Here is a 24,143-nt window from a genome sequence, read left to right as displayed (position 1 = left end):
ATAAAGAACTGCCAGGTAATATTCAGAGTATGTTTTTTTTGAAAGAAGGAAGTTATAATTTAAGGGGTTTTTGTAACTTCAAAACAATGAAGGTACGTACTACAAGAAAAGGCTTTTGTGTTTCTGTTCAAGGAGTGAAACTATGGAACAAACTGAATATGGAATTAAAGCAATGTCCAAACATAAAACTGTTCAAAAAGAGTTATAAAAATATGATCTTCTCGATCTATAAAGAAAAGGAAAATATTTAAATTAAGTGAATGTCTCTATTTAAAAACAAACAAACAAAAAATTCACGATGTGATATTATAGTATATAGTATATCAGAAATCTGTTCACTATTTTTATTACAAATTATATCAGTAAGGAAGCTGACTAAATATTCACTGATAATTTATGGGACAGGGGTGGGATTAAATAAGTGTATACTTCTTCCCACTCCCTTTCAACATGTAAATTAATCAGAATGTTTTTTTGTATGTAATTTGTATAGTATATTTTTTTTCTCTCATTTCTTTTCTAAATGTACTTGTATATTGTTCACATGTTGAAATAAATTACCAATCAATCAATCAAACACACACAAAGTAACTCCACCAGAGTGCCTATTTCGGGTCACTTGCCGGTCCAAGCCCGGATAAAGGAGCAGGGTTGGAATTGTGACATTAAAAAAAACAATAATTGCTAAAAGAAATTTAGTTTGTAGTTCTAAATAAACTCTAAATGCATTTAAGACTTTTTTTTACTCACTTTATGTCTCTTCCACGATGTTATTTCTCTCTCCAACAACATAGGTTACAATTAGATTAGCATGACCAATTATGCAAATTAGGCGTTGACGTCATTTAGCGACTTCTAGCGACTTTTAGGACAGCCAATAGCGATTTTCCTTACTGAGGAGTTGGCAACACTGGCTCCAGCAAGCTAAACGCTCATTAAACAACACGTGTTTGTTTATCACATTATAAAATAGCTTTTCAGTCGCCTCGACTGTTTGTGCTATGCTGCTATGTCCTGTTGAAACCACAGAAATTAATCTAGTATCAATTCAACAAACATCCTGTTAATGACGCGGTCCATGCTTTCAGCTGTCCTGCCAAAAAATGTTTTCCTGCTATTTAAACCGCTGTAAATGACTAGCTGGCCTATAATCTGTCAAACGTATCTCTCATGAAGGATATCGAGTCATTATGTGCCAGAAAGAAAATTCCCGTCACAAAGTAGAAGCTACAATCAGTTTTTGGCAAAGTGACTTTTATATATCCTTTATGAATCGATGTAAAAACTATCGTTGACAGTAAAAACGTCTTCTCCAAAAGAGAGCTGGCCAAGAGGGCAGGAGAAATTGCAACAAATATAACATAACAGTTCTATAAAGATATTTTAAGTGGCCCAACAGGACTGGATTGATTAAAATGTAGAGCACAAAGTGGGTATGATAATGCTGAGTTAAAAGACACTTGCAGAACAGGTCATTTCTTTATTTTGTACGTAACCACTTCATAAATCTTGTTGACTACAGCCTATCTACCAATATAAGCAAAGCTATTAGTCATAAAAACACATCAGCAATCACTGTTTCGCATAAGACTGTCGCTCATAAAGTTGAAGGCTTACAAATTTTGAGAGCAAAATAACTGCTTTTCAGACCAGCTGTGCTACTTGCATAACGTTCACCTGAATCTGCTTTCTTTTCATGCACCTTTAACCAAGCATACTGGAACTGATGATGATACACCTCCTGCCTCCCACACTAACCACAAAGCAGTCAGCCTTATTCTGTGACTCCTTCCAGCCTATAAAGTAAGTTGATCTAATATCATTATCTCACACAGACCATAGCTTCATGTTTGGAGTGATTTACTTAGAATTACTGTTTCACAATACGGCTACAGCAAAGGGCCAAGATAGAAAACAGACAGAGGGAATGACACACGGTAAAGTTTATGAGCTGTATTTCAACTTCGAGCACCGGCTAAGGTCACAGAAGAGGCGACCTTCTTTTTAAATCACAGCATTGCTGCTGATAAGGAACCATCTGTACTTTCTTTAGTTTCCTTTCTCTGTACTGAAGAATGACATTGACAGTATGTTTAAGTTAGCGATAAATCACTTTACCAGGGGTCAATGCCACACCTGCTGCACACGTGCCCCTCACCCTCAATCAGGCTTATCAGCTGCCCCTGACACACAGGACAAAGTGAACACTGTATTCTCCAGTGAGCAGCAGCAGTCAGCAGAGCAGCCTTTGGGCCATTGTCTTACTAAAGAAATGAATTCAAACCATGACAGAGAGTGTCTCTGTTAGAAACCAAGTTAGATATTTCTCTTGTGCAAAGGATTTTTTCCCCTTTTTTCTGCTGAAGAATTATTTTAAGATAGAAATAAACATTTGCTTCCACTCAGCATGTGATTCGCTAGCTTTTTGTAAACAACAGAGCAATTCATTTTACAGAGGCATCAATCTCCTGCTGAAGGTTTTATGCGCTGATCTAGTACAGATCCTGTGTGACTATGGGAGGTAAACCCAGTTAGAAAACAAAGGTATGAATACCCTGAAACTGAACACAGCAGTTGACATCTGTGCCCTCTTGGTAGTCAGCCGGGGCTAGCGCCCATACAAAGGTGTGGTATTCCTTTACTGATGTCCATCCCTCCTGAAGAAGAAAATGTGTGCACAGTGTTAACTTCCAGTTGGATATTATTTATTTAGTTGCTTTTCCAGAAATTCGTCAGAACAGCAATACCTTGAAGAGCCCTATCCAATCATTACTGGCCCATATGTGCCGTGAGCTCAGCGTGTAGTGGCAGTCGACTCTGCTCTCAGGAAAGTAGCTGCAGCCCACGTTTCTAAACTCCACCTGCCAGTCCTTGTCCATGGCAACACAAAACAAATGCTCTATTGCACCTACAAGAAAGAAGGTAAAAAACAAACAAACCCCAAATCAACCTAGAAACCAACATGCACAGTTACATTACACAGCTATTTCTGGAATATAGGTAAGAGGTGGTCCCTGCTGAACAAACAAGAGGCCCCAAGTGTGTGAGTATTTTTGTTCAGTGTAAGATCTAGACTGAGTGCACACTTAAGGAAACAGCACCGATGCACAACTAATCCTCATTGACAGCATGGTCTTAAGGCAACATGACACGTTACACAGGTTGTCACCAGGGGCTATTTCAGTCATCTTCAAAATCATTTGCTATTATACAGCATCACGTGTAAGCATGCAGGATATGGCCTCAGATTCCACTCGAGGTTACTTGCCACGAATTTGTGGTGTCCCTGCAGTTAACCACACTGCTTGCCTACCGAAAGCACTATTTTTGTGTGTGGTGTAATAACTATGGTATAGGCAACATTTATGATGTGATGGTACACTGTTACACAAACAGGGTGAAACACATGGTAAATATACATTTTAATAGAGCAGCAGAGACAAGCATGATGAGATTTTCAAAAGGAACAAAAATAAAGCAAGCGCACTTTAAACCCAATGAGGATTTACAGCGAGCATGTTCTTTAAACTTGGATTAACTTTCTGTACTTTACATTTATTCCCTGTGGTAGAGTCAATAATCACAGATGATACAAGTTTTCTATTTTTGTTTTGCAAACAAACATCCGTTCGGACAAGATAAAATACAGACAGTGCGTAAAACAATACACCAGTGATCAAAATAGCTTTCCGTGGACTCGTTTTACATGGCACGAGGCTTAAGGCCCAACAGTAGCACATGTCAAGAAAACAGTGTTATGCCCGTCGATGAAAGCTTTAAGCTGACAAACAAACAAACACAGGCACTGCGGACAGACCTGAATCCGTGCACGTTAGTCATATTTGTTAATTTGATGGAAATGCAAATAATAAGAGACAATGCAGGGCTTTGTTAACTACCAAAAGAGATCTGCGCACATTATCTCGACCCGTTTCTGATGTCTTTGTTACCTTTACGGTCCTCAGCCCTCTGCAGACGGTCCAAAGGAGCCCTCTACGTGCGAGGTACCGGACTGACAGTCCTCAAGAAACCCACGAAAGAACACGGCCGATGCAGACTCGCTTTCCTCACGGAGCTCAGCTGGACCAACAACGCGAAATAACAACAAAAAAGCCAAAGCAAAACACAAGCACCACAGCTTCTTCTGCACCGTGGAATTATGGGAGCTGTTGTTCACGATGTAGCTGAAACTATGCCGAGATACTCCTTTTTAAACTACAACCCCCAGGCTCACAGTAGACTAACAGATCCGCTGAATGTAATCTGACGCGTCTCATCGGCCGCCGTTGTTTTTCGCATCGGATATCTGCCAAACCGCGGCTGTCCTGCTCGTTCACCAATGGAAAGAGTGTGTGTTATTTGCGATGAGAGGAAGACACTCTTAGCGGATGTAATAATGAAAACGGATGTTTTTATTTGCAGTGATTGTTCGAGTTCATAAATATTTGCTACATTGCGCTGTAAACAAATCTGCGCATTATTTTCCATGCAGGTAGACTTCGCACTATGACGGTTATTTAATTTGATGGTAAAGTATTACAGGTTGTATAGTTTTTGCCTATTTATTTTAGTTTAAATCAGTGTCCCACGGGAGCCTTTTCCACTTCATGTATTATCTATACTTTGATGAGGAAAATCAGGAACCACAGCAGATCCTCTGACGTCAGCCCACGTTCCAGATTTGATGGAGGGGAATTCGGATTTTAGCCAAAATTTTTTCCAAAATAATCCAGTGATCCTGCATTTTGGAAGCGCCCCAATTTGGCAGTTTCTTTAGGGTAAGCTTGATATCCCACAACGTCTTCAAACATGAGGACAAATAGAGCGCATGACGAGGTTACAGTGCCGGGCAGCAGATGGCAGTATACCATCTTGAAAACCAAAATTACACATGCAAGTCTAAACACACAGTGCGGTCTTTTAAGCCCACAATGAAAATATATCACAGCCTTTTTGTCCTTTCACTATTAGATACAAGATAAAAGGGGGGGGGGGGGGGGGGGGGGTACACTGTCTCTCTATGCTGCAAATTTTAAAAACAGCCTGGGTTCACCATCTCTAGCTTTGCCTTAATTCATAGTTTTGATTTTGCAGATATATCAGAAGAGAAATGCAAATATGGCTGTGCAGATAGGTCTCAAGGCTACAGTAGTAGTATTGTCTATCTGGGTTCACAATGTGTTATTCTGAGATTTTTAATTTAAAAAAAAACATTAAAATACTGGTTTTAGTTGAACTGATTATATTAAATGATTTAAATTTAAATTAGAGTTAAAATGGCAAATAAGTCTTTAACTGCAAAAAGCCATCAATAACAAAAACCTATTTAACAGAAATGGAAATTAAAAGTTAGCATTCTCTATTAAAGGTTATTAGTCCTCCACAACCACAAGTTAAATAATGCTCAGCCTGTATTATTATAGTTATTGATGTTAGCTCATTGCCCATAGCCAGCCTATTTATCTCTGCTCATTGATGAGACACTCCAGTCACACAATACTTTACTCCTCCTCAATTAGTAAGTCCAGTTTGGCTAATTTAGTCTGTTGACGACACTATAAGGATGCTTCATGTAATTTTATGCCGACGGACAGTCAATGCTGAGACCCTATAAATTGTGTTTAAGTGGATTAATAGTGTGCTGAGCCTGTGTGAGCAAAGTGGTGATGGAAATAGTGGCTCGCTCTCACAGTGGGATAATTAAATAGGTTCTACTGTGATGACTGGCTTATTCAGTAGCCACTGTTTACATGCGTGTTTAGCTTTAGGTATTATTAAAGAAAAAGATTTCTTCTGTTGAATTCTTCAACATAATTCAGTATGGTTGTCTTACGGGTTCCCTGGAACACAGAAAAATCAGATATACCAAAAATACTAGCATAAGTATTGTTTATGAATTAATTCTATATGCTTATTTCTGCTGGTTTTGTGCCACCCTATTTTATTTTATTTTATTTTAGTGTTGTGTCTGATTTCCCATAGCCTTGACTTTGAAGCGCCATTGTTGTGTAAAGTTAGAAGACAGTTGTGCAGTAGGAGTGTGAAGGCTTCACCATAACAGAGGCTAGACTTAAAGTGGATTGTCCATGAAACTGCTTGATCTTGACCTGGCTGCCTGCTGTTATGGCTCCTCTGCCTATCATAACATCCCACCTCTACCCTGCAAACTTGCGCACACATGCAGTTATGCTGACCGTGTGAATTTACAGCTCTTTTTTGTTTTTTGGGAGGAGATGGCTAACATTCACACTTTGAGGCGTTAGGTTGGGGGAAAAAATAGTGTTCTGGCACAAAACGTTCAACATGTTGTTTATTTATCTGTTGTGGAAGTACTCCACACAAATTTAATCCCTGTCATCTGCTGATTTCTAGCAGCTTGGCTTGGAATTTCTCTCAATGCTAGAAAATGGTATAGCCCCTGAGTGCTACTGCAGTTTTATTACCTGAGGTGGTTTGTCTGAATATAGCTTACCACATGTCTCATTCAAAGGGAATGGCAGGTATGTGTCACTAGTCATAAATTGCAACTAGCCTTCAGCAGTAATCAGTTGCCAAGGAAACCTCAAATGGGATTATGACCTTCTGTTGTGTATAGCCAAGCAAATTGTTAGAGTTGTCAAGATCCAAGAGACAAACATTAAAGATTTATGTCAGTAAACAATTTATTTTCTCATCATACTAAGTTAATGGGTAGCGTGTCTTGCGTGGAAATAAAACTGAGAATATAAGTTGGCGGCATTTTTTTTTCTGGCTGGGTATTACTTAAAACTATACGGGCAGTTTTGACTTTAATAATGGTAGTTACTGTGTTTTGAAGTAATGTTGTCTTGTTTTAAGATATAGTCAAAGAAAGGCATTACAAGGTAGAAAACAAAGAAAGAAGAGCAGAAGCAGAGTGCCTAGAAGGAGGGTAGAGTGTTGGGAGGGTGGAGATAGAGAAATGGGGGACGGTGGTATTTAGTATGCACGGCCAAGCTGCCCCATCTGCTTAGCGCAGCAGTCCCTGTCGTATAACTGTCTGCAGGCCGTGGGCCACATAAAGAATGTCTCAGATTTGATGTAATTCCGCAAAATTAATGACAGCTTTACTCGGTATGGGCCGTGAGGGAATGATTAGTGTTTGATCGTCCATCTGATCAGTTCCCTTGGCTGGCTGCTGAGAGATGCTCCACTATATGCCGGTATGTTGCCTATGGCAAGCACACATGCACACACAGATACACCTATCCCAGAGTAATTCCTGGGCCCCCATGTTGTAGTTTATGTTTAGGTTCTGGTTCGCGTTTCCCTCAACAAAAACATCCAATATCTTGTAAAATTCTCTGTGCTGTGACACTTCACATCAATGTGAACACCTACTGATGTGCTGGATGCAGGTCCCACTGGTAATGTGAATGTGCACAGGGCACTTTTATATTAGGCTGTGCGGTATTTCAAAGAAAAGTGGGACAACCAGCATCCAATTTAGAGAACTCGGAGGTCACACTATGACCTTTTACAAGATATGCTTTACTGCAGCTGTGATTGGAATTGGGTATTAGTTTTTAAAAGAGATGGTGAGTGGATTGGGAATTTGAGAGAGAAAAAAAATTGATCCATTGGATGGATTGCTGGAGTTGGACAAGTGGAATACCTCTCGTCGTTTTAATTCAGCCCCACCTCAGCGTTCCCAACCCCCATCTCTTTCCTCCTCTTGGGCTGCTGCGTTTACAAGCGAAGGGGGCATTCTGTTTTACAAGTGAGCCTGGTGCGTCTCGGTGTGCTAGCAACATTAAAATTGAACTCGTCTTATCTGTGCAAACCGCGAGGCTTTACATCATAGGCTGTCGTGCTACTGCCATGAGGCCCCACTGTGCTTTTATGTAATGTGGTGCAGTCAAAAACCCAGTGGACAATTAAAGTGAGCTGATAGATAAAGAAGTGATTGAAGACCAGAATCTTAGTTTGTGGAATGCCCTGTGTGTTGGGGGGAGGGACACTTTAGTGGTTTATTATTGTTAACAAGACACAACATCTCACGTAGACAGACTGAACTGGAGACACAGTTTTCAGAGTTGCATCTATTTTTTGTTTTTTGCTGAGTTGCATATGGCAAAGCTAATTTCCCATCTGACCATTAGTACTCTGGTCAAGTCCAAAGCATGGAGAGCCTAATTCAGCAAAGGCTTGGGGAGGGCTGTTTCTGCCAACACAGATTGTTGGACAGATTGGCAGTGCTTCACTCTGTGTTGATGCAGTACTTTTCCCTCAAATTGTGCACAATTATAACAAATCACTTGCAAAAACACCATTAAAGTAAACAAAAACTTGTTCCAGTTCAATTGCAACTCAGTCCATTATCCTCTCTGTTTTCTCCTTCCTCAGTACTTTAGAGTTTTTGTCCTTCCTTCCATAACACTCATTCCAAATTATTTGAACATGTTTCCTCCTGCTTGGGTTCCCCCCTTCCCTGTTGCCATTCTCTAATCTCCTTTCATTTTGCTCTTTTTCTTGGCCCACTCTTCCTCCCCCACTGCTTTCTTTTTCTCCTCTTCATTTTATATTTTTGGCTGAGCTGAGGACCTTTCCTGGTGCAGTGACCTTTCTGGTTTTAAATTAAGCCCCACTGCGGCACGTCTCTCTTCATAGATCGCCAGTTACGAGCCTTCAGAGAACCGCAAAAAAATAACGATTCTGATGAAATGGCCCCTTTAAAAAGCTCTTTCAAATTCCTTTTACATTTTTCTTTGCCTCTTCCCCCCTTTCTGGTTGCATTAATATTCACACTAATGAGGAACATCCTAAAGAGCAGACCATGGAAAATGTGAGAAGAGACATATGCATGTGCCTCCCGACATGCACGTCATACACATACTGTTGCTCATTGCTAATGGGGTCTAATTAAATGCCACATATGTTTGAAGTGATTTATGAAATCTGGGCATCCAGGGCTTGCATTATGATTGCTTAATCAGAAAGAGACCATTTTTCAATGAATAACACAGTTTGTGGCCTTTTAGAAGAGACCAATGTTTTGCATTATGTGATTAATAGGCCTCTAATAAATTTTTTTTAAAATGATAAATAGTTCTTACTGCGCTGAGGTCATAGTTCTTTTACCTGGTAGTCCAGCATTTGTCTTAATATTAGTGCAGAATTTATAGTATGATGTCAATAGGCTTGGGCCATGTTAAGAAATCGGGTTATCATAAACCACAATGCAATACAGTCACGAAGAACCTCCCAGGTGCTGAGTAAAAGCACAATGACTTGTTCAGGACCACCATCCCCTGGAAATGAGGAACCAGAATAATTTAAATACAGAAATGGCTTGAATTTAAACATAATTGGTCACAATCCAACCTCACCTGTTCACTGAAACCTTCTAAAACTCAAAATAGAGGGAGTGATAGCAATTATTGGGAGTAATTAAAGCATTTAAACTTTTCAGTGAGGACTCAAGACTGTTTTGAGCTACATTAAAAAATATGGTTTTAGTGGCTACTGGCAGAGATCAGTGTCTTGCACTGATAGGTGAGAAATTGTAATGTTTACTTTTGGTACATATACAGATTCACTATAATGTGTTACAAATGTTTATTTATCTATACATATCTAAATAACCTTTGTGTAAATAGTTCGAGACTGAGGATTTTTTTTTAAGCAAGAATACAATGGATACAGCAGAGAAAAGCACAATAAAAGACAACAATTACAAATATTGAGTAGTTTAAAAAATGATAGTAATGTGTTAAGCAAATCCTGTAAATTCTTTGGAGGTGCAATTTAATTTTTTAGAGCATATTGTTTTATATTGTTTGCAGTATTCTGTGCTGTGCTGAGATCCAAGCAAATAATTTTGTATTTTAGATGAAATGTGATGATTAAGACATAGGCTGCATAGGGTCTATATAAAAGTGGCAGCTTTCTTAGAAGACCTTAATCAACAGAGATTGTAGTGTGTGAGGTTATTGTTTTCGTTTTGCTGGTCCAGCTTGTTGCTCCTAGTGTTCAGTTATTATTGTACTGCTCATAAAATTAAGGTGTCCAAAATTAAGTTGGACATCTGAATGAAATATTCATGGTGAAAATCTTTACAGACATACTCAAAATGACACTAAAATCAAAGGTTAACCAAGTGTTCCCTTGTTTTGAGCGCTGTGCTGGTATTTGCAAACTTGCATATTTCTTTTTTCTGGAAGAGGTTAGGGCATGCTGGAATTATAGCATGGGAAGATGGCGGAATTTAAGCTCCCTAAAACTGTGCTTTTTCCAGTTACATATTTCATGTCATAAAAATTCCACTGACACCCTTAGCCGCAGAGTAACCTGTGACTTGATGTGGAAATATGCAGAAAGCATCACGATTGGTCCTCTCCAGTAATGGTGAGCTGTGAATGTTAATCTTCACTCTATATGGGCTGCATCCAGCAACATGCAGAGATTATTTCTGAGGCCCATCTCCTAAGGTGCTCCTTGTAGCCTTGGTAACCCTAATGAATTATGGGCCAGCCCAGTTAAAACATGTGTGGTATTACCCCATTCCACGGTATGTCCTCCTGGGTGTCTATGAATCACTGATCTCATCAAACTGGGTTTCTCTCTCTCTTCCTTTCTTTCTCTATCCTTCCCTCCAGATCGCCCCGTGTGCTTCCCTCCCCCATTGCTTGTCACCGTCCAGTCCCCTGGGGCGTCTGTCTGGGATCTGCCAGGCTCATCAGTGAGGAGAGGAGAAGGCTAACTGGGAGCCCTTACTGGCTGTAAATCCAGAGAGGGTGGAGAACTTGCAGCGGCCACACGTCCACTGCAGCCCAGTAAGTCCAGCAGCCACCTCTCCTCCCCCCAGCCCCCAGTACACTTAAGACACTTATAATCCGTCTGCATGTGCAAATGCATTCACACAAGTACTCAACAAGGGTTTGTTCTCCTACTGTTCAAAGTTAACCTAACTTAATCCTGTTGCAACCTGACCCAAGGAATGGGATTTTAGACACCAGGTATTTTGATGCAGACATTCTGTATCTTTATATAAAGGTTGAGAGGATTAACATGTTACAGAGTGTCTGTGTTTGTTATTGTTAATATTTTGCAATACTGTCAATTTTGCCTCCTGTTAAAACAATAAATGGCATGATTATAGGCCTGTATCTGTGGGCAAATTGTCTGTGTATGAATAAGCATATCGTTGGACTCAAGAAGAGTTTCTATTTGTGCTCAAGTGTTTATTATTTCCTTGAAGGAGGATGACAGCAAATGTTTGCTGCTAATGAGGTGATCAGAGTTCTAGTTGTGTCTAAGAAGTGAGACATCATTTAATCCATGGTGCTATGCAGAGGTAATTTCAGTCTCAGAGTAGCCATAAAGTGCTGGAAGCCTAGCACAGATCTCGACTGCAATGCAGTGAGAGGGGCCCTTCTCTCTCATACATACATTTAGCTGGGTGTGATACCATTCCATACACATAGACACACACCCTCCCTCTCCTTATCTGAGAAATAAGCATTTTTACAGAGTTTGAGCTGTAAAAGGAGAGGAGCAGATAGCCCATAAATCTAGCCATAAAAACGTTAAGTTGTCAGAGGTGCCATCAGCTATCAATCGTGTGCGGCAAGCTGATGAAGGGGAAATAGGTGATAAAAAACAGCATTTTAGGGAAATTATGTCCAGTCTTCCATTTGCGAAGTGCTGCAGTCGCATCACTGCAGAATCTTAATCACTGGCTGGTGTGGTCAGGGACTGTTCCTCGCTGTGACAGTGAGGAGGAGCACACCCTAGTGGGAGGGTGGGATATGGAGGAGGCAAGAAGAGCTGTAGCAAGGGGGGGAGGGGGTGCATTGGTGTGGGGGCAGCATTGTAGAAAATTATACAACTACCATAAATCACTTCTACACTACCGTTTTTTTCCTCTCCCTCAATTTCTCACTTCCCCCATCCCCACACTTGTGCTCTGCCTCTTTCTCTGTTTCTTTCTGTACTTCAAGGCTGTGCATCTTCTTCTCCTCATTTGCACTCCCACCCTGACGGTCCCCCTGGCTTTCCGCCCTTTATTCTTCTTTCAGTCCCTGGCGATGTTCTTTATTCGAAGCACTGTTGGTTACCCTCACTTCCCTGTTCTCTATCTGTCTCAGCTTCATTTACACTGTGGTTTGTTTACATGCTTTCTTTATTGATCTGCTTTTTGTTGCCTAGCAGGGATTTATCTCCTGTCCATGGGACTGTATTAGTAAACCCCGAAATTGACCTGTCTCTCTGAGATGGTTCCGATATAGTCTGTTCTTGAAATAAAAGAAAATGCCATCTTGTCTGCAGCTTATTTCACATTTTATCAGACAGCACTGTGACGGGATTCCTGGTTGCTTCTTTATTGGGGATTTTTTCCAAATAGAAAAACAACCAGTGATGCTTTTATATGCTGAGGCATTCTAGTACAAGTCATGTCTTTATTGAAATGGTCGAAATCCAAAAGCAAATTATGCAATATCCTATAGCTTCTTTATTTAAACTATATATATTGAAGAATGTGTCTTATTTGCACCAGTATGAAGGAGTACGTGCCTTTAGTGCGTAGAAATAATATAAAGGCATCCTGTGAGAGTATCCATGCCTATTGAATTGATAAATGCCTCCATTGTGTGATCTGTGACTCCCCTGTAATCTAAGGTCATTTGTTAATTAATTTGAATAGCCCTACAGGCTTTGGTTCTGCTCCAGTGGTCTTGGATGAGTGATGTCATTCTGTACTGAGCTGACTTTAAGCATTGTGAAATGAATGCAGTGAAGCATGTTCATCTGCAGTGGCCCCTTCAGTATGTCCTGCCCTGTGACCATATATCACGGGAAGGTGTTGCTGTGCATGAACCACTACCTAAGAAGTGGAAGTTGTCATTTTATTTTTCACTTTGTAATAATTATGAGGAGGAACTACTGTACAGACTCTACATATTATGTATAAAGAGCTTATTGTTGTTGTCTGGACGCGTTTGTAAAATTTCTTATATTTTCAGAGAAGACTTCTTCACCAAAGTCGCTGATCATCTACAGTGGATCTTTGTGGTTCTGGTGGGTTTATGCTCAGACATTAAAGATGTACTGATGGTGAGCGGTTATCCAACTCTTGTGTCAGGTGCTGTGCTGCCACCTTTAGTTAGCCTGAGGTACTGTAATGCAGTACCCATTTACACATCATCTCTCTACGTGGGCTATTCTGCAGTTTAGTCACACAGCATCTTTTTGTGACAGAGGGTAGTTTAACAACACATCTAACCCTACTGCATTACAGCTAGTGTACCTGTGAACATGCAGACTTTGTTTAAAAGGGGCTGTCACATAGAATAAAGTTGTTCCATGCTGTGAGTGTGATTTAAAAACAACTAACTTTGTAAGCAGTGTTGTCTTGCATCATGTGTGTCTCAAGTATTGCCTTGTGTTAGCTAGGCATTTTATTGGCTTTTTTAAAAAAACTCAAGAGTGTGCATTCAGATATGTCATGGTGCTGCTGCTAAAGCTGTGAGCCTGCCTTTTTCCATGCATCGTTAAAACACCGATCCCCAGGACAGATTTCAACCTTTTTCTGTTCATGTGTAGTTTTTGCATCAGCACTAGCAGTTATAGGTTTTGACATTTAGACATTTCCAGACATGCTACTTTGAACACAAAAGACTCTAATCTCAGCTGGATGGCAGTAGATTTCTTCCATGTATTAATACACAAAGTCAGAGACTAGGGATGTATGGGTTTAATTTACGCGTATCTACGCTAGAGTGAGTCCTAATGTAAAACTTGTGAAATGTAAATTGACATGATCTGGTCTCCACTTAAGATTTTTCCATTTTTGCAGTGCTCTGAATCCCATTATGCGTCATATATTTTTTATTCAGAGTCCCATTCCTCATAAAGAAAAACTTCTCCAAGTTTCAGACGGTATGTTTCTTTCTATCTCTCCTGAATCATTAGATGATTAGTCCTGACGTGGTCCCCCAAATAATGTTGATGGCATTAATTGCTGGGTGGGTATGGGTGAGCGCAGTACCTTCTTGTGGAATACAGTTTTAGGGAGTGGTTTTTCTTCCTGCTGACATGTTACTGCAGTGACAGCTGTATCTGCCAGGGGGCAGGCAAGCACACACATCAAGGCAGCAGAGAGCCACATGCAGCCCTGCCTTTGCAGAGCTTCACTCCCTCTTTTGTGGTAATATTGCTGTTTCTGTTTCTGAGTCTGAAGGTATTTAAATAAATATGCAAACTTCTTCATATTATTGCTGTTATATGTATTTGACTTGAATTATGAATATCATTTTGTAAAGCCTATTTAATTATAGACACTGTGGTTTATATTACCTATTCATGTTCGCTTTATTAGAATTAATTATATCTGTCAGTTTCTCTATTTGAAGGTCAGAGGAGACAATATGGTGATGCAGTGGTGATATTACATGTGCATTACAACAAATTTATGTTCAAACGTTCAACAAGAACATATTCCTTCTCATAAGTAAGCTTGCCAGCTACAGTTCAATGAAGTTAAGTTGGAGAGCTGTAATTTTGTACCAATAAAACTGTTGAAAGAATTTTATTCATTTCACTACCACTCATTTTCCTACTCAGCTATTTATGAGCAATAAGAATAGATACATTAATGTTACTGCATATCTGAATAATGGTTTTGCACTAAACCTCCTCTTGAGCATTCAGTGTTTTCCCTTTATTTTTAACCAAAAAAGTAAAATCAAGTTATGATTCCAGACCACTTATAATTTAGTTTGGAAGTACTTTTCATTTTTTCTTATTATCTATATTTATTGTAATTCCTCATTGTATGTTTACTATAGAACATATTAAAATAAAATATTGCAATTGCTTTCATGTTTTCATTCAGAATTAATTTGTCTACTCATCAGCATTTCTGCTGTTATGAAATGTCAGGAAGTGTTTGCTGTGAGTTCATAGTAGCCTGTTTAACCTTATTTGTTATTGTGCTATAAATGTGATTACATCCTAGGTCTAAACTTGGTTTTAAGCCCAATGTCGCTGCTGTTTCCTTAGGCCTCCATAGGAGAAAAAAAAGCCATAAACCTTTTTTTCTTCTTCTTCTTTTTTCTTTTTTGAGTAGCCGTGTTAAAAAGAACACCTGTAACTCGACACACAGACCCCTCTACTAAAATGCCAGGGCCATGACTCATGGGAATGGGCACACACAGCTAAATAGATAGTTTGTGTACAAGCTTGTCTTCCAGGTTGAATATTCTCCTGGTTTCAAACAAAACATGCATTTGGACAACATCTGAACGGAGGCCATTTTGGTTTGGCTTTATGTTTGCACAGTCCTGGGATTGTGCAGTTGCAAGTGGGGGATGGGCGAGCTACTGCGCTACCATGAAGACTTCTGTTAATGTTTTAGTCATTCTGGTGCCGCTGGGCTGGGAGACAGATTCAGTCAAAAAGCATTTGAGTACCCTCAGGTCCTCGGAGTGATTTACTATGTATTTGGACATCTGCAAAGAGCTCTTGCACCTTGAAATTCTCTCTCTCCTTTTCTCCCTCTCCCAATCGTTCTTTCTCTCTGTCTCTCTCTTTGCAGTAGTAAACCCTTAGGAATGATCTGTCATGCTGAGTCACCTTGAAGATATCTAAGGTACTATCACTTCCTGTCACCTTTTCCTTCATCCCTTCTCCAATCCGCCCTCCCTTCCACCGTCTATCTTACCTCATCTTTCTATCACCTTCAAACCTTCTGCTCAAGTCTCAGCCACATCCCTCTTATCTTGACAATGAGACTTTGTATGCAATGCTCCTTCTGCTCAGTCTCTTATCCTGCCTCTTGCTCACCAGCTGGGCACATCAATCCATGTGACAGGTGGTTGTCAGTCAGCGCCTCACTGGTCAGCACCCTAAAAAGTTTTAAACATTGCAAGGTTGCCAGTGCTAGAGAAATTGCATCAGTTAAATGAACAAATCTTAATATGGTTTTCATCCTCACTAACAAGTGTAAGTAAGTGATAAGCAATTATCAGTAAGTTATGTTACCTTGACAAGTTGTATTTACTGCTTTGTTGCCTATGGCAGCCACCCTGAGTCGAGTGAAGAGGAGAGCTGTCAGTGGCCATCAATAACACGTCTGTGTGGTGTGGGTGGTGCAGGCTGTGTGGCATGTGTTTTAGAAGTGATGGCCAGAGGCCCTCTGTCTATGCAGTTCAGAAAATATGGTGTCATTAGCATCTGTGTCTCCATAACTGGCCGAAGAGGCCCAAACATATCTGGTATGCAGTGTTTAGAAGGCACGCAGACGGGATAATTGGTGAGCAGAATGTGTCCGTAGCTCCAGACTTTCAAGTGCTCATTGCCTTTGAGTGTTTTACACCCCAAGTGGCTCAATAGCCTAGGGGAAACAAGGTCTGCATTGATTTATTGCTGACCCTTAGGTCTTTTGTTTCTTAGAGCCAAGGACAACTTAATAATCAACCGAAGTCTCAAAGTTGAATTCCTATAATGAATTTCATTTGATTATGTTATCTTTATTTGATAGAAATCATAATGCTGCAGGAGTATACATATAAATGAAACCTGTATGCTATGCCTTTGCTGCTGCATTCTCTGGCAGGTTTGGTTACTGCTGTGGATTTCATAATCACAGCAGTCTCTCTGTCAATGCTGGTGATTAAATGCAAGGAGAAAATGTTCTTCGTGAGGTAGCTTTTAGGGTTTATTTCAAACACTATATTTAATTAATGTTAGTTATCTATTGATTGCTGCTGCATAAAGTGCTGAACAGTATACTGTAATTGTAGGTCCATATTATTGTTTATTCTGTTACATTGCTTAATCTTTTTTGTGTAGAGTGCATAGATGAGACATTGCAAGGTAACCTAGAACTAAAGATGATCTCATGCTTCCCTCCTTCTGTATCTCAATTGCTTCCTGCTTATCTCATCAATACACAGAGAAATAATTCACTTAGTTTTCCATTACCGTTTAAATTTTTTGACCAAGACATATTTGCTGTCAAATGCTATGTCTTACCATGCCTATATTTATTTTTATAAAATACTCTAGTAGATATGGTTCAGCGATTGAAACCACAGTGAAGAATAAGAGTAAAAAGTCTGTGTGTGACTTTTCACAACATGAACTACACCTTTGTTACGATCATCTTCACCATGTCAAAAAAAGCATTTTTATTTTTTGTATTTTACTAACATAGTATATACATTTCATTGTATATTTCAATATCCAATTCCTTATATTTCAAATAGGTTACAAAACAATCTGCAATTTCTGGACATTTGTACTAGTATAGGCTTAAATAAGTCTGTGTATGAGGATATTGTTGCTACCTCTGCCAATCCAAACTGGGAAACTTTTGCCTTGTCTCAGGATTTCACTTAAATTAGAGCTGGAATATCTGCTCATTTGAACAAACCCCTGCCTAGCCCTCTAAGGTATGGCTTGAAGTATGCTAAACTGCAGCCAGCAGCAATTTCTTGCCAGCACTATAAATGCCCAGATGTCAGTACCTAAGCAAAGCCTGACATAAGGAAAAATGATTAAGACAAGCAGAATCTCCAACACACACACACAACTATAAAAGCTACTGAGAGATAAATATTAGCTTGAAGTTTTGTATCAGTTTAATCCAACTGAAGAGACGGAGCAGTCAATACATTTTCAGACAGTAGCTGTAAATTATGAGTATGTTCGTGGGAGATTAAGGACTACTTTCAAATATACTTACAGATTAGGTGGGAACTTGGGAGTGACAGTTGGCAAAATGTATACATTGACATGTAACCCATGCAGTCTATTGCAAGAAAATGAATAGTGACAGAAACATTTTGGCTATTTAATTAGAGACCACCTAATCGCTTCCATGTTGCTCTGCAGTGGTTATTCGTCATGGTTGGAAAGTGTTGGAAAGCAGTAGTAAAAAGAGAGTGAAATCAGCATACGTAAATGGAAACACATGAAGTCTAATTACATACTATCTGTATTTACCGTCATGAAATTGGAGATTTAGATGTCTAACTGAAAGACGGGAAACATTTGTGAATGATATCGATGGAAAAATCATCGAAGATCGTGGCAGGAAAGGTTTTGGAGGAGACATGTTGTGCGGATGCATATTTCCTCCATTTGATCAGAAGTGGCAAAGAAATACTACACCCTTTTCTGTCGTGGAGTTTGGACTCCACCTACATGACCAAAGATGTCCACCTTTCTTTACTACAAAGCCAAGGCTTTTGTGGTCTGGTTAAAAATAATACTGTTGTCCTTCTGCAAGAATTTTATGACAATGGTATATGCATATACTTGTGTAATTATTCACAGGGACACATTAAGTCACCAGACAGGGGTGTGTGCTCATGCACACATGGAAAACTCACTGAAGTCAAGAAAAAACTGCTTAGATGAAGAGAATTAAAGACCATGTCAAATGTCCGTTAGTGGTTGCACTTAAGAGGTAAAGCAGTGGCAAAAAGTGATTTTGATTCACAGCTTCTACAGTTTTTGATGACTTCATTTGATTTGATGTGCCAAATCCTCTCATAAATAAACAGACAACCTCCCACCAAAAGTTAAAACAAGGGATTGAAAGTAAATTTCATTCCTAAATTTATAGCCCGAGTTTTTTATACAATAACTGACAGTAAGTGACTGTTAAACAAGATAAAAAAAAAACACTTTACTGACTGTTAAAGGTCTAGTAAAAAAAAAATAGAGCTTTAGTTTTAAGTTACGATGTGATGAAAAAACTGAAAGCTATGGCTCATGAAGTATCTATAAATACTCAGAATGTTGACAAAAATGTGATAAATTTTGTTGCACTTAATTTTAAATGGAGACACAAACTATAACACATATTCCATATTATTTAATGCTGGTAAAAGACTTTTCCAGGAGCAGATCCATCACTCAGCTAATTTCTGCAGTAGGAATAATGATATACAGATAAAGGCATGCTTAGCTTCTTTACTTAAGTACAAAGTGTCCAGGTGTAAAATATTAAGAACTGTGTATGTATCTCACAAGTATGTGTTTTTAAGTAACCATTTTCTCTCTTTCTTAAACACTGTATTCACATTTGATGTCCAATAAATACGGTTATGAACTTCCAACCCAGTTTGTTTCTTTATGCATTCTTTTTTTATATATTGGAATTTACACTTAATATAGATAATAAACTAAAAACACTTTAGACATAAACTAAATTAAAAATAATAATGGCTTTGTCAAAAACCCTAACCCTAAGCGATCCCTTCAATTTTCATACATTCTGTGTGGAAATAGCAAAAGAAGCCAATGCGAACTAACTTGTTAGACTTGCGCAGTTAAAGCAGTTCAAGTATCTGTATCTATTTATCTCCCTCTCTATCTCTGTATGTCTGTTTATCTGTACTGTAAACCAATAAAAACCATAGAAATCAGTCTTGTTGATTTATGCTTCTCTGCAGCTGGCTTTAGCTCTCTTATGTGCATTTATAGTCTTCTTGCTTTGTGTGTGTATTGGCTGGATGTGTGGTTTCTATATCCTGGCTTTGTTGTGAAACCTGTCACATCTTCATTGGCTTCGATATAATTTAGCTGCGCTTGGATGGATAGATCCTTTTGATAGAATGGCATATGTGGCCCTTACTGTGATGGTCCTTCGGTACAGTTGTGTTTATAAGGATGCCATAGGAAGACAGGATGTGAAGCACAGATTACAAATGGCTGTTCCTGGCTGCTCTACAGACAGCTTAGGAAGATCTGAGCTGAACTAGGACTGCAGTGTTCTGATACATGTTGTTGTGGTCGACTGACTCTACAAGCGTATAGACTCTTTTGAAAGATTTGATCTGAACCTCAAAAAATTATGTTTCAGTATTTACTATTCTAGTTCATGGTGAGGTGATTGATATTTTATGGTTAAGTGGTTAACCAGGTGGTAAGGATTATGTTAGAAAATTGCAGGAAATATAAATTTAAAATTCCCAAAGTTAGTGAAATTAGCTGCTGTGTCATCTAGCCATCAGCTGGTGGCTATAGGCTCATGTGTTAACACCCAAACAAATAAAAATCCACCCCATACAATTGTAATGAAGGGGAAAATGTGCTATAAAGACGAAACCTGTTTTTTGGGGGTTGGGCTATAAAGATGTGTTTTTCTTTCTTTCTTTTTCTTTTTGCTCTAAAGTAGGACATCTTAAAATGGGACTCATGGTGAGCTTTAAGTAAATGTTTGGGGATCTTCAGATGTTGAGGCATGGGGACTGAAAGGCTGCTATAAACGAAGTATTGATAAAGGCAAAGTTTAAAGGTTGAAATGATCATTTCAATTAAAAAAACACACTGTATCCTTTTGTGTATTTGCTCTTACTGATTGTACAAGTATTCATGGGGACATGAACAAATGTGAGAATTATCTGCAGATCTTGAAATGAAAAACCTGACTTCTCTGTGCATCTAAAGTTACGTTCTGGGGCTGAATCGGAGAAGCCAGGCATAACCAGTCATTGTTCAAAATCTATTCAACAATTAGGTGATTTCTTATTACTTGTTGGTAAATTTGAGGTTTAAATAAGATGGGTTCCACTGCATAAAGAGGTTGTAATTACAAGCTCGTAATCTGAAATCTTGTATGGAATTGGAAGCTAGTGGGGATTGTGTTCTCTTTATTAATCCTGACTGCTGTAAAGAAGATTACATCTTTGTTTGTCCAAAAATATTAAAAATACCCTTTCTTTAACCCCTTTTCTCTAAGAAACAAGGAAGAAATATGTCTCAAATCTCTACATATTCCTCTAAATTCTCTTTGGTTTTTATTTTAAATAGATAGATGATAAATATCATGTATATTATGTATGCACATTTAATCAAAAGTACATAACTGATGAATTTTAACTGGATTTCTGCATTAGAACTGTGTACACAGCTAAGTCAGAGTAAATTATTTACAAAGATTACACTTTCATTCTGTCCATTAGTCAGTATACTTTTCTTTTATTTACCTTTCCAGTCCAGACTAAAAAAATCTCAACTATTTGAAAGATTGCTGCTACATTTTGGAAGAGAAATTCATTGTCAACTTTGGCAACTCCATTTAACATCACAAGTAAGTTGAAGGTTCCAGTTTAATGTGGCATATATTTTCAAGAGCACCAAAAGACTTTGATGGTGGCTATCAGGGGGGCCTGGAGACAATGATTCTTTTTTTTCTATATTTGGGTCCACTATGAACACCCTGTAACACCCATTTTCCAAAGAAGATTTTGAAGTAATTTTTCTTGTGTATACATAAACAAAGTTCTTGCTGTCTATTTGATTTTACGGACAGTATGATGGTGGAGTGGTTAGCATTGTGGCCTCACAGCAAGAAGCTTCCTGATTCGAATGCCAGTTGGGCCTTTCTCTGTGGAGTTTGCATGCTCTCCCTATGCCTGTGTGGGTACTCCTGCTTCCTTCCACACCATATGCATGGTAGGTTTAATGGAGATTTTGCCATGGATGTGAGGTAGATAAAGTACTCGAAGTGCATACAATAAGTGCTCTGTGAATGTAGAGTTAAAATTTAACTAGTCTAAATTAGAGATGGACCGATCCGATATTACCTATCGGTATCGGTCCGATACTGACGTAAATTACTGGATCGGATAACGGAGAAAAATAAAAAAAACGTAATCGATCCATTAAATATCAAAAAAGCACCTCACAAAACTTGCGACATGACGTAATTCGGCTCATAACCGTAGCACGTCGCAGCAGTAGGCCTCACGTGATAGAGCGGCTGTGTGTATTTGTAGCCTCGCTACCAATCCGGCATTTCATCTCAGAGGAAGTGATCCCAGACAGAAGTAAAGCAAGTGTGTAAGTTCATCTCTGAATGTTTGTAAAGCATTCCCATGTTAAGCTTAACAACCGATATATGGAGCGACTGCCTCTCTCTCCCTCTCTCTCCTGCTGCTACTTCAATCATGAAACTGATCAATGATCAGCTGATCGTCTCTCTTGTTTGTTTATTGCTCACTTCGCGCCAGAAAGAGGAAACCAGCGGCTGAACAACAGCAGCACATTTAAGCTTGATAAGCTGTTGTTAGAATTTATTTACTTTCTACTCGAGGATCTTTTTCTACGTAGCTGACGCTGGTAACTGTGCAGGGGCGGATCTAGCAAAGTTTAGCCAGGGGGGCCGATAGGGCATTAACAGGGAAAAGGGGGCACAAAGACATACTAACTACAAAGACATAAATAATTATCTGAATCTTACACCCAAAGTTTTAATCTGATGTAAATAGTTACTGTATATAGTAACTATTAAGTCTAATATACCCTAGTAAGCTATACTACTTTTTCCTTTGGGAAGGTACCATCTGTGCAGTCTGCAGTTCTGTTGAAGAAAGATGTTGAATCTATTTAATTATTCTTGGAAAATAATTTATTTCGGTGCATTTATTTCACACTGCATCAAATTAAAGTTGATTACATCAATTAAGCATCATGAGGTGGAGGGTGGGGGGTGGTTCCCTATTTATTTTTTTTTGCTGGGTGTTTTAGAGCCCTATTTGTTAGGTTGCTTACTCTTTAAAATACTTTAAAATACCAGAATAGGGAGGATGGAGCAGGTTTAAGTTCATTAGATTGATCAGTTTTGTTGAACTATGAAATATTTTGGGTGCAGTGTATTTTTTGCATACAGATATAACTGAATAGCTTTAGTGTTTGTTTTTTTAACTTGAGAATGAACTTATTCAAAAAGCAGCAAGATATTAAAAAACTGTGTTATTGATTAAAAAACACACTATATCGGATTCATATCGGTATCGGCAGATAACCAAATTTATGATATCGGTATCGGACATAAAAAAGTGGTATCGTGCCATTTCTAGTCTAAATTGCTTCAAGTGGTCAGTAAGACTAGAAAAGTGTTATCACACACATTCTTACATATTCTTTGAAAAGATTAGCATTGTGTTTACAGCTGTGCTAATTATTCTGTATTAGTACTGAGCACAACGGCAATTTTAACACACTTGTGTTTACTGGGTAAAATGTACACTGTTTTAGTTTAGACAGAAAATACAAAGTACAACTGAAGCTCATGGAAACATATTTTTATGATGTGGTGATTGCAGTTTGTTTGCTAGGTACCATTTCTGGTAATTAATTACTACTGCTTGTTATGGCCCCTTCTCAGTGGGCTAAGGAAGGACACAGTAGCACGTGACGATCTAAAATTAATGAAAGAGAAGGTTGAGGGCAAGTGTAAAAGACATGCAGTGTTTATTTACTGCATGTTAGCACAATACTCAACTGGATAAAAATTGGGTGAGGGGGGAGGACCAAGTGGTTGCGCCAAATAAAAGAAATTAATAAAATACAAGCAGCCTACAGCCTCTCTAAGGTCTAAGTCAAACAAACTCATAATAAAAAGGCCTATCTAGCTGGTCTACTAAAAGGTTAGCCAAAACCCATACAGAAGTGGCATCAACCGCATAACCTTGTGTCTCTAACGTGTGTCTATGTGTTGCGTATGTATAGGGTACCACAAAATAAACCTATCCAGCCTCCCACCACAAACACATTACCCATCCACAGAAAATACAGAACACTACTCAGACAGCGTTAACAGCTGGCCAGCTGGTCAAGGAGCTGCCCCATTTGTGATGATCCCTGGTGAGTGATTGGTCTCCTGTGCCCAGATCAGCCAATAGGCATGTGCTAATAAAGTTTGAATAGGCCAGTAGGTGGAAGCTTTACACCTGGAAGAGAAAAGAGAGACAGAAAAACAACCGTGCCACCTATCCTGGCATGTAACACCCATTAAAAACCAAACCCAGGGTTGGGTACAATCTTTTAGACTGCACAAGAGAGAGCGTCTGCTACAATATTCTGTGAACCTTTTTTGTAATGGATGTCTGCGATATGGGGACATAGCTTTGCCCAGGGACTTGGGCAAAAGTCATTGGTTATGATTATATATCCTAGACAGGAACACCAGAGGCTTATGATCTGTGAAGATCTTAACACATGTAATATGTACCATGTAACGCTCATTGAGAATTTTTAGTCAGGATCAAAGTTTCACTGATAAAAAGACATTATTGAGACTGTAATTGTGCTATGATTTGATTTCAGGGTGCAGAGACACGCTGTGAGGTTAACTGATGATTCTAAAGGGGCCAAAGATGTGGATG

At 39.0% G+C, this 24,143-nt stretch overlaps 1 protein-coding gene and 1 long non-coding RNA gene across 2 annotated transcripts in view; one reads left to right on the top strand and one right to left on the bottom strand.

Annotated features, from left to right (window-relative positions):
- The window catches only part of calcoco1a (calcium binding and coiled-coil domain 1a), a 17,636-nt gene extending 13,473 nt beyond the window's left edge, over positions 1-4,163 (bottom strand). The window contains exons 1-3 of the mRNA XM_086277492.1: positions 3,951-4,163; positions 2,748-2,908; positions 2,555-2,657 (exon numbers count right to left, since the gene is read on the bottom strand). Coding sequence (XP_086133618.1) covers positions 2,555-2,657; positions 2,748-2,879 — 235 coding nt within the window. The 5' untranslated portion in view covers positions 2,880-2,908; positions 3,951-4,163. The remainder of the gene's footprint in view (positions 1-2,554; positions 2,658-2,747; positions 2,909-3,950) is intronic.
- LOC147304785 (uncharacterized) lies at positions 1,702-24,143 on the top strand. Its single transcript, XR_015126619.1, has 3 exons — positions 1,702-1,803; positions 10,617-10,793; positions 24,085-24,143. It is a non-coding gene; the product is annotated as an uncharacterized LOC147304785 (long non-coding RNA).

The sequence above is a fragment of the Aulonocara sp. 'chitande type north' Nkhata Bay genome, linkage group LG20, assembly GCF_057382095.1.
Source record: "Aulonocara sp. 'chitande type north' Nkhata Bay isolate Kocher_YH1m ecotype deep benthic linkage group LG20, A_spYH_male_GT1.1, whole genome shotgun sequence".
In the NCBI taxonomy this organism is placed as follows: domain Eukaryota; kingdom Metazoa; phylum Chordata; class Actinopteri; order Cichliformes; family Cichlidae; genus Aulonocara; species Aulonocara sp. 'chitande type north' Nkhata Bay.
The sequence above is the reverse complement of the archived record's forward strand: the minus strand, read 5'-3'. Positions and strand labels throughout refer to the sequence as shown.